The sequence below is a fragment of the Macrobrachium nipponense genome, chromosome 17 (genome assembly GCF_015104395.2).
Source record: "Macrobrachium nipponense isolate FS-2020 chromosome 17, ASM1510439v2, whole genome shotgun sequence".
NCBI lineage: Eukaryota > Metazoa > Arthropoda > Malacostraca > Decapoda > Palaemonidae > Macrobrachium > Macrobrachium nipponense.
In genome coordinates, this window is record NC_087210.1 from 28,691,279 (window position 1) to 28,703,338 (window position 12,060).

Genomic DNA, 12,060 nt, shown 5'->3' on the forward strand with positions numbered 1-12,060 from the left:
CTCAAAATTTCAGAAATTGCTGATTGCAGTTCCTACCTCTCTTTTGCCATATGGGGAACGTTGTGTCGTACACAGATATACGGGGGTTAATTAATATCTCTTATTAGTGTCTATATTCTTTTTGGTGCAATCTTTTCTAGTCCAGTTTACCATTGTTTATATATATATATATATATATATATATATATATATATATATATATAATATATATATATATATACAGAAGGCGAGATCCGTCGGCAACGAGGGCCAGAAGGTACATGTGGAACAGGTGAGTCGGTGACAAGGAGACAATTATACTCGGTTTTTTTCCATCTGTCCACCAGCCTGTGGTGTTTGCGTATGGTAACACTGCATCCCGGGCTTTAGATAGTTACATTCAGCTTACATTCAACAATAATAACAATACCCTATTTCGAATATTAACGGTGTAATTCGCATACAGTAAATCATTAAAACACTTTTCAGTTGCAAATGTACACCAAGATATCTTGGTGTTACACATATCTGAAGCCCGGGACGCAGTGTTACCATACACAAATACCACAGGCGGGTGGACAGATGGAAAAAACAGAGTATGGTTGACAGGAAAGATTCATGTATTTGCCAACGCGTTTCGTAACTAATAGCTTGTTATATCATCAGGGTTGAAATGAATTGGACAAACGAGTTAGAATACATGTCACATAACTAAAACATATAAAAACAACAATTCGTAATTGAGAAGTTCCCAAACTAGTTAAAATTGTAAAAAAAGGAGGAAAGAATAATAGTAATAAAAAGGAAGCAAACAACAGTATTAAAAAAAGCAACTCCGTCTTCTCACAGAGCAGGTGCTTTTTTAATACTTTTGTTTGCTTCCTTTTTATTACTGTTATTTTTTTCCTCTTTTTTTACAATTTTAACTATACTTGGTTTTTTCCATCTGTCCACCCGCCTGTGGTGTTTGCGTATGGTAACACTGCATCCCGGGGTTTAGATAGTTATATTCAGCTTACATTCAACAATTATAATATCCTATTTCAAATATTAACGGTGTAATTTGCATACAGTAAATTATTAAAACACTTTTCAGTTGCAAATGTACACCCAGATATCCTTTTATTTACCTAAAAGGTATACATAGCGTAACTATCGAAAGCCCGGGACGCAGTGTTACCATAAGCAAACACCACTGGCGGGTGATAGATGGAAAAAAACAGAGTATAGTTTAGGAACTTTTCAATTATGAATTGTTGTTTTTATATGTTTTAGTTATGTGACATGTATTTTAACTCGTTTGTCCAATTTATTTCAGCCCTGATGATATAACAAGCTATTAGTTACGAAACGCGTTGGCAAATAAATGAATCTTTCCTGTCAACTAGTTGTCTCTTTGTCACCCGTTCTACACACACACACACATATATATATATATATATATATATTATATATTATATCTATATATATATATATATATATATATATACACTTACATACATCTCCGTAAGTGCTGAAATACAGAAGACAGCATTGTGATCAGCTATGGCATTTTAAGGTTAAATGGTGTTCTACTGATTTTCCCACATATTTGTTTTTAGCCATTTTACTTTGTCAAATAACTCTCTTAATTGTTCGTTATGAAGGTTCTTCTCCTGTTTTCAAGTTCTCTTTGCTGCCTTTTTATTCCAACTCTCATTGTTACAGTGTAGTTATTTCTTCAATATCTCTTCATAGGATTGCCAACCATGCTCTCAGTCATTTCCTTATTCATGCTCTTGATTAACATGTTTTATTTATGTCTCGTCTGTAAGGTGTATAATTTCCTGTTATTTTCACTTACTCTGGGAGTAAGCCTACAAACTACTTCGTTGTTGTGGGGCTAAGAAGATCTGCGGAAGAACCAATAAAAAAGGTCTGAAAAAGGTGTTTCGCGTTGAGTTAAAATTACTGGAATTTTAGGATAGGACATTTATGATTTATTTATCAGAATTAAAATGTAAACAAGGCACGATCCAACCTCCGGCTTATTTATTGTTTACATTTTCATTCTAATTAATATATGATAAATATCCTACCCTAAAATTCCTTACTCTTTAACTCAATTTGAAACATCTTTTTCAGACCTTTTTAGGCTTTTCTGTAGACCTTTTGTAATAGTATAAATCTCTCTTAATGTGATATCCTTATGACTCATGTATTTACTATACTGCATATGTATACAGTACTGATGTGTCAATTGTCCTGACTTAGACATTCGGAGGCTACCATACATTTTAGGACAATTAACTCAGACTAGCCTATACAAAACACTTCAAACCATAGGCTAATATAAAGGTACCTCATAGGCCTAGGCTACTATACTTCTTAGCCTATCCTTAGCTGGAACCGGTACTTGACGTCGGAGACGGTCGAATCTTCATTGTTGTAATAAGGGTTGAGGGAAAGGCTGGCTCCCGGGTTTTTTTAATAATATTTCTTCTTAACAGTAGGTGGATACATTGTAAAAGTAGCTTATTCCTAGCTGTACTCCTTCAATACCATTAGAAAAACCAACACCGATCCCTATACTGGTTCTTACACAGGACCCCTATACTGGTTCCCTGTAATACAAACAGTTCATTTAGGATGGCAATCTCGTGCCAAAGAGCATGCATTTTTTTTCGTTAGGCCTTTTAGGCTATGCTACTCATGCCTAACTTTACTGTACACATCACAGTTAGCCTGACTTATATGCATAACATGGGTGGAATTTACTTAGAATTGACATTTTTATAAACATATGGAAGACTAATTCACATCTTAGCCTACATTTAATTGATGGTACAATTGCAACAACATGCAGACTCAACATGGTGCAACTTACGTACCAGTACATTACAATTCTTGGCAATTGGCAGTTATATCAAAGTAAAAGTATAAAGAAACACTACCAAATGTTATGGCAACATATACATTATAAACTACGACAAGTGCATACCTTTTACAAGGGAGAAATACGTCATTTCAAATGAATATAAGGGGAGAGACATTCGTTTCCCCTCAGCGTTGCCGTACTCGTCTCGAACAGAGAGATTTTAGCTTTTGCAACTGCGCACTTGGTTACAGTTACGTACTTACGTACATACACTCGATCATAGACAATCTCAACTTCGAGTGGCTAACTTAACATCTTGATAAGATGAAAACCAATTCGGTTTTCCAGTCCACCAATTTCCATGAGTACTGTCATAAATGCTAAATGAATGATTTCCATCATTACATCACTTTACCCCTACGGAAATTGGTTTTCATTTATCAAGGACAACCAATCCCTTAATTATAATATTTGGGTAGATAATAAATCTGACAACAACAATACAGGTCCTGCACACAGTAAATACTTTCTATCTCTCAACCAGAGACATGACTGCTTATCTCTCAACCAGGTATAAACTGGACTTTTAATCATTAAGGTCTGCTAACAGACGTACAGAGCAAGTTGTGGGACGCCACCCATTAAGGCGCGTTTCTACCTAACCATCCTAATAACTTTACCAAGTTAAACACTTATGTAAGAGTGATCTTAAATTCGGTTAAGATCTAGTCACTCCTCATTAGGGGTATAATCACTTATGGTTTTTTTATTTTTCTCACAAACAATCGTTTACACCAAAATTCAGGTTCATTCACTCAATAACCAAGAGCAGGAAAACTTTCCTTTGAAGATAATATACCTCTTAAAGCATCCTAATGACTAACTTACACATTAGTCACATAACTTGAGCAACTCAACCAGAGTCTGTAAAGCTTTTGGACGGGTAGCTCTTCATACAAAACTCAACTAAGTTCAAACAAAACTCAATGAGTATAAGTTCACTGTACACAAAACAGGTGGTGTCATCATCAAATCCATAATCTATGAAGATAACATATACATACAAGAATATATACTTGGAAATGGACATAATGGTTATATATGTATGAACTCTTCCAAAGCATGCAAATACAAAAAAACATTCTTCACAGAAAATACGAAAATACAGTACAAAAATTACAATGATCTCACAGTTCTTCTATTAACCTAGAGGGAGGAACAATATTATTAGCACCTCTGGTTTGTACTCTTTCATTCACTACATCAGGAGTTATATCATCCATTTCCTGCATGTTTACTAACCACTGTTCTTTTCCTATAAAGGGTTTCACTTTGTCAGCAGCACGTTCAATGATGGTTTGGTCAAACATGTTTCTTAACTCATATTTAGCACCATCCCTAAACACTTTGGTTACTACATATGGACCGCACCATCTGGGGTTTAGTTTTTTACTAGTGCTAGGAATTACATTTTCATTTTTAACCCAAACAAGAGAGTTTTCATCCACTTTCTCATTTTTCCTCTTTTGGTTAGCTATTGCACGATACTTACTGGCCATCTCTCTATGAGTTTTATGAATTATTTCATGAGCCTTTGCAATGGCAGTGTCTTCTACATCATCCGTAATTGTGGGCAACACACTAGTCACTTGTCTAGGAGCTCTACGAGAGAAAAATACATAGTGAGGTTGTTCACCAAGTGGTATGTACAGCAGAATTTAGCACACGCTGTGTTTCACCTAAGTATTTAGGCCACTGATAAGGATGCCCTTTATACATTACATTTAGTACTGTTTTCATAGTTCTATGCATTCTCTCACTTACACTGTTTCCTTGTGGATGATATGGGGTAATATAACCAGCATTTATCTTATGTTCCTGGCATAATTGTCTAAACTGGTTTGAGGTGAATTCAGCACCATTATCAAGAATGACTGTCAAAGGTACAATAAAGTCATTCAAATAGACCAAGAAGTTTTTGCTTACTTCCTCTGTAGACTTACTTCGCAAAGGATAGAACTTAACATATCGGCTGTAATGATCAATTAGTCAAAACATATCTATAACCATTTGCACCAGATAGCATATCAGTTAAATCAAGACTGATTCGCTCAAAAGGCTTAGTTACAGGAGGCAATTCTTGGAACTGTTGTTGTAAAGAACTACTGGCTTTATGTCTTTGACACATAACACATTCACTTACATATTTAGTAACATCTGTACGCAATGAAGGCCAATAGAACAAGTTTTCAATAGCATCAATTGTTTTGCGTATACCTAGGTGACCTGACATTGCTTCATGACCTAGCTTCAAAGCTGCCTTTGTTAAGTCCTTAGGAACTACTAATTTCAATTGAATTGAGTTATCAACTTTATCTGCACTGAGATACAACAATCCTTCATACAACATGAACTGATTAATCAAAGTTCTAGGAAACCCTTTGCGCGGTAATTTACCACCTTCTAGAAAAGTTATTAGTTCCGCCCACCTTGTTTCCTCTAATTGCTTTTCTTTGAACTCATCTTTGCTCAGACCAAGATAATTGTCCCTACTCTGATGAAAGACTGCCCTGACTGGTCTACTTAGTTGATCTGCCACCTGGTTATCTTTACCTGGCCTATATTCTACCTTGAAACGGTAATCCTGCATTTCAATTACCCATCTGCTCATTCTAGGTGACTTTGTTTTTCTCTTGAACACTGAAACTAGAGGCTGATGATCTGTGTGAATGGTAAATGGAACACCCCACAGAAAATGATGGAATCTACGACTAGCTAAGGCAATAGCAAGTGCTTCCCTGTCAGTGGTACTGTACCGCTGTTCAACTGGCTTCAGCTTCTTAGAGAAATATCCAATGGGTTTTAACTGACCATCTTGTCTCTGCATCAAAACAGCACCTACATGATCTAAACTAGCATCAGTGAATAATTCAAAGGGTTTGGTCATCTGAGCCTTTACTAGCACTGGAGCAGTGATTAATGCTAGTTTCATCTGTTCAAAGCTGGATTGACAATCTTTGGTCCACAAAAATGGATCTTTCTCTTTTAAGAGATTAGTCAAGGGAACAGCAATTTTAGCATAATCCTTAATGTGTTTTCTGTAAAACCCACACATTCCTAGAAATCTCCTAGTTTCCTTGACATTATTAGGGGGTTTCATTTCTTGGATGGCACTGATATTGTCTGGAGATGGTCTACAACCATCCTTGGAAATTATGTGACCTAAGAATTTGATTTCCTTTTGGCCTATCTGACATTTCTTTAGATTTAACTTCACTCCTCTTTCACTGAAAAGTTTGAATAGTTGGTCTAATCTTTTCAACAAGATTAGAAAACTGGGAGCCCAAACCACAATCTCATCTAAGTAATTCTTAACCCACCCTTTCTTAATAAGAGGAGCCAAGATATTAGACATGATACGTGAAAATATAGCTGGACTGCAACTTAATCCAAAAGGAAGGCGTTTGAACCTATACAGTGAAACTCCATCACTAAAAGTTGTTAAATCTCTACTCTCTTCATCTAATTCCACTTGATAGTATGCATCTTTCATATCTAAGGAAGCATAATAATGGTTTCCTGCAGCTGTTTCTACCATTTCTTCTAATCTAGGTAAAGGGTGAATATCAACCTGAAGGTGTGTGTTGACTTTACGGTAATCAAGGCACATTCTCTGAGTATGATCTGGTTTCCTAACAAGTACAATAGGGCTAAGCCATGCAGCACTGGAGGGTTCTATTATTCCTCTTTCTTCCATATCTTCTAACATGGTGGCAATAAGGGTTTTGGCTTTTTCAGGGTATCGATATATGGGAGACCTAACTGGCTGTGGATCACTTACAGCAATATGAGCTTGTACATCTTTGAACTTTCCCAATTCTTTTTCTTCAAGGATGAACACTGAATTATTAGCAACCAACATGTCACTTAATTCTGCTTGTTGATCAGCAGTAAGATGGGAATTATCTTGCTGAGAAAGCAAATACTTAAGCTTTTCTTTTCTAGTATTGCCTGACTTGATATTAACATTAACACTAGGAGGAACTAAATCATTCTGAATTCTAGTTTTCCTGCATTTTGGAACTGGCTGATCAATGTCTTCTTCACTGATTATCCTATAATACCCTAATAGAGTTCCAACCTTCATTGTCATCCTGGCTTTAGTATTATTGACAAGTGGCAAAAACACTTCCTGAGCATCATTAACCTTAAGGCATAGTGCAGACTGAGTTTGACACTCCTTAACTTCAGGTACAAATTCTAACAATGTGTTAGGAGGTTCATCTACAGGTAAGGGATAAATACCAGCTATATACTGAGGTAGAATAAGTTTCCTTTTAAGTCTAACCTGAGCTTTATGAGGAACATTAGGTTGAAGTACTGTACTTTAATCTGCCTGACCCTTTTATTAGATGGTCTAGGTTTCAGATACCTTACTGGATAAATATGTCTATCCCAAATAATAATTTTATGTGCATCATCCCATGTCATTGGTGCAGACCTAATCAAATCGGCTCCTAACAATAAGTCTGTGTCCAGATAACCATCAGGCACGACAGAAAACAAATGGGTAACCACCCTGGAACCAATGTGAACATCCAAATACACTGTACCAAGAACAGGGAGAACATGTTGAGTAACTCCAGTAAGTTGTGGTATATTTCTCATCTGATTACACTGTAAACCTAAAGTTTCTATGAGTTTCTTCTGTGCTATACATACTTCACTACCAGTATCAATTAAGGCACAGCACATTACATTGTTAATCATCAAATTGATAGAAGGAGACCTGACACTTGGGCTTAGTCATTCTTTCTTAACCTGCCCTGGACACTTTGCTGAACCTCTTTTACAATTTGGTTTGTGACAATCAAAACAAACACCTTTTGGAGGGTTACGTGGACATTCAGAAAGTTTGTGATCTCTGACCTTACAGTAAGCACAGTATCTGATTGTTTTTCTTTATTCCTACTAAACTTCTTTAATTTGTTAGACAATTCACTAATTTGCTTCTTCAGATCTTGCAATTCTGTGGATGTATTTGCATTACTATTTACTACAGGCTGTGGTTGGGAATTGCAATTAGTAACAGGAAAAACTTTACGCTGGGTAACATCCCCACTTATGGTGGCTAGATGATACTCATATTCCACAAATTCAATGAATCTTTCTAAGGGTATCCTATCATCCCAGGAAATCCTTGAGTCTTTCCTGGATGTACTGCTAAGTCCTCTATACAGTTTCTTTTCACAAGACTGTCAGCTTTGGGAAGGGAATCCTTAGGAAATTTCATTTCAAAAGCAGACAATTTACATTTCATTCTGTTAACAAATGCTCTTGGGGCTTCGTCTATACCGTAACGTTCCATCTCAATTTCCTGTCAAGCCTGTGTAATATTGGCTGAACAAGCAAAGTGGTGATTCAGTATGTCCTTAAATTGACTCCAAGATATGTTATTTCCCCTTTTTACCATTTCAGCAGTTAATAGAGTTGCAATTTCTTGTTCCACTCTGGTAAGTGCTACTTGGATTCTATCAGTATCTGCAGAAACACAGAATTCTACTTGACTAAAAAATCTAGCAAGTCATATTATTCAGTTCCACACCTTGTAATTCTGACAATTTCAACATCAAAATATCCTTAGGTTTCAATACAAATCCCTTAGAATGATTATCAATAGGGTTATTCAGGTTACCTACTGGAACGAAGGGGTTATTGACTGTGTTACTTCCCTGAAATGGATTACTGGGTATTACTGGCTGTGTACTATTATTTGATAAATTGTGTCAATAGTGAAGCTGGGTTATTGTGTGGTGTCATTGTTATGTCTGCTCTGTCTAATGTGACAAATGGGTTAATGTCTGAACTATTAGCCCTGTTAGGATTGGATGGTGTGGAAGTGACAGGTGTAGAGTTTGATAAATTAGCTATTTCCCTTTTCCTGTCAATAAGCTGATCACACAACTGCTGCATTTGACAACCCTGAGTGTCCATGGCAGACAACAAATTATCATAAAAGTCTTCTCTCTCTATATCACCCTCCATTTTGCAGGCTATGTTATACAAGGAACACAGGTAAAATAATCAACATAGGCTACAATACAATAGGCTAACAGTACCTAAGCAAGAGTGACATAGGCATACTCAGGGTTTAGGCTATAATACCTGAAAATAAGTACAGAAATAAGGGTTTCATGACCAACTTTAGGACGTGAGGTTGGATATACCTATCTATAACAGATAAATACATCCTTCACCGCTGTCACCATATGTAATAGTATAAATCTCTCTTAATGTGATATCCTTATGACTCATGTATTTACTATACTGCATATGTATACAGTACTGATGTGTCAATTGTCCTGACTTAGACATTCGGAGGCTACCATACATTTTAGGACAATTAACTCAGACTAGCCTATACAAAACACTTCAAACCATAGGCTAATATAAAGGTACCTCTTAGGCCTAGGCTACTATACTCTTGGCCTATCCTTAGCTGAACCGGTACTTGACGTCGGAGACGGTCGAATCTTCATTGTTGTAATAAGGGTTGAGGAAAGGCTGGCTCCCGGGTTTTTTTAATAATATTTCTTCTTAACAGTAGGTGGATACATTGTAAAAGTAGCTTATTCCCAGCTGTACTCCTTCAATACCAGTTAGAACCAACACCGATCCCCATACTGGTTCTTACACAGGACAGGACCCCTATAATGGTTCCCTTTTACAAGGGAGAATATAAGGGGAGAGACATTCGTTTCCCCTCAGCGTTGCCGTACTCGTCTCGAACAGAGAGATTTTAGCTTTTGCAACTGCGCACTTGGTTACAGTTACGTACTTACGTACATACACTCGATCATAGACAATCTCAACTTCGAGTGGCTAACTTAACATCTTGATAAGATGAAAACCAATTCGGTTTTCCAGTCCACCAAATTCCATGAGTACTGTCATAAATGCTAAATGAATGATTTCCATCATTACACTTTCCTATTCCCCAACAAGAAGAACAACAACTACTTTGTTGTAGGCTTACTCCCCAAGTAAGTGTAAGTAGATAATGTGTGTGTTAAATAAACAATCTGCGTGTTGAACGGCACAGAAAAACTGTCTAATAACATAGTGTATTTATTTTTATTTTCATTGGTGAAACAAGGCTCTGCTTGACCATAGATTTTAGCACACTTTAATTTAAATTAAAAGTTAGGAATATCTTGCATGCGACCCGAGTAAGCTGGAGGTCGGACCTCACATTATTTTTGCTTACTCGAGGACTAAGCCTACAATTTACTTTATTGTTGTTATTGTGGGGGTAGGAAAGGTCTTAAAAGGTCTGAAAAAGTATGTCTTTAACGTTGAATGAAAGATATAGGAATTTTAGGATACATCATTTATGAATTATTTATTAGAATTATTTATTAGAAATTATTTCTAAAGAATATATATTGCATTATTTTTTCATTTTCGTGGGTGAAGCAACGGAACAACGGGCCACCTGTCCGTAGATTTTAGGACATTTTAATTATTTTATGTATTACTGAATTTAGAGGCTATATTTCTGTTAAATTATTTTGCATTTCCACTTATAAATTACGTGTTTAATTTGTGTCCTTTTTATTTGATCCTTGTTGTATGACTAGTACTAATTATGAGTATCAATTACAAAGACCACATCCAGATAAGTTGGGAATATAATGTTTGCAACTTATGCGCCAGTGGAAAATTTTGTAGGCGTCTCGAGTAAGCTGGAGGTCGGATCTCGCCTTGTTATTTTATTTTCCTCATGGAGAATGCTCGATCGTTTGATTTTCCCTCCTCCATTCACTGTCATCTCATTTTGGTATAAAGTGAAGTTCGTCTGCTATTGATAACCTTGTTTATCTTTTCATCAATGTCTCTTGGTAGAAGTGCCAAGCTCTCAGCAATTTCTTTATCCCTACTCTTGATTAATATGTTATTTGCTCCTTGTTTGTTTAGTATGCATTTGTTCTATGGGTTGTTTATTGCTCCTCCTACATGACGGATGTTTGATTGTTGGATTTATTTTTATTCTCCCTTCCCTATTAGGTAGTACTGTCATCCATTTTTGACAGGAGTACAAGTTCGTCAGCTATTTTTCGAATATTATTTCCTCTGTTATCTATAATAAATAAAACTTTATAAACTTGTTTGTATTCTTTTTTTATTTCATCAAATTCCTTCTGTTCTGTACGAAGTTACGAACGCTTATCGCATTGGATTTCCTTTTGGTTACTACTACTGTTGTCTAGACTTCAGTGAAGTTCAGTCTTCTGTCTTCTGACATGCTTCCGAACTGTCAAAACAGATTATGATGACGGACTCAGCAGAAGTTAACTTGTACCCAACATAAACAGCTGAATTTCAGTTGCTAGAAAATTTGATTTTTAAAAAATTCACCAGTATTTAAGATTCCAGCAATTAAACTGCAGCTATAAGCAAAGATATAAACTTTTGCTCTACTTTCGTTGATATTAGAAATCATAAGCGATAGCACATCAGTGATTGAATACAGTTAACACGTCTCTGCTAAATCTTATCTCTGATATCTTAAGTATAAACTATAATCCGATTTTTATAGGAATTCGTAACCGCTCCACATCACATCCACACAGCATGACGACGCGTTTACCGGTAGTTGTACTCAAGAACCCGTTGTTGCGGTGCAATGCTACTTTGACGTTGGTTGGGCTGCTTGTCCGGTGTTTTGTGCTACATATTTTATCAGTGGAATTTGGGTCTGAAGGCTGACGTCTGCAATTGAGGACGGAGAAGTGCAAAGATAGACCACCGCGATGTCCAGATTAAGTCCAAATGATCCTAATTCTTATTCTAGACCTGGTGAGTTCGTCAAAAGTTTCTGTAGTTCCTTATTCCCTCTGGTAGGTATCACCTAGCTAGGTACCTATAAGAAATTAGTAGTACTAGGTACCAGGCTACCATACTTTTGTATCTATCTTATCGCAGTTCATGAAACCTTATAGACTACTAAAATGCACATAGGGTATCTTAGTGTATAGTCAAAGATTAGGTAGGTAATAGTAGTATCTTCTTAGGATTAGATAAGCATATGCAATGACCTAGCTAGGTGCTCTGTAAGGTCAGTCAACCGGCCTGAGTGAAGTTCACCACTTCACCTTAGGTAGGCAAAGCTAACCTGTCACAGTGGGACAGACACACTCGCTCTGTACCAAGTAGGGCCACAA

At 36.5% G+C, this 12,060-nt stretch overlaps 1 protein-coding gene across 3 annotated transcripts in view; it reads left to right on the forward strand.

Moving 5' to 3' along the window:
* Positions 1–11,327: 11,327 nt before the first annotated feature.
* The window catches only part of LOC135196154 (leukotriene A-4 hydrolase-like), a 159,211-nt gene continuing 158,478 nt past the window's right edge, over positions 11,328–12,060 (forward strand). Inside the window, exon 1 of one of the 3 annotated variants that reach the window (XM_064222716.1) lies at positions 11,328–11,695. In XM_064222716.1, coding sequence (XP_064078786.1) covers positions 11,650–11,695 — 46 coding nt within the window. In that variant the 5' untranslated portion in view covers positions 11,328–11,649. The remainder of the gene's footprint in view (positions 11,696–12,060) is intronic. The other 2 variants (XM_064222717.1, XM_064222714.1) reach the window with 2 other exon arrangements.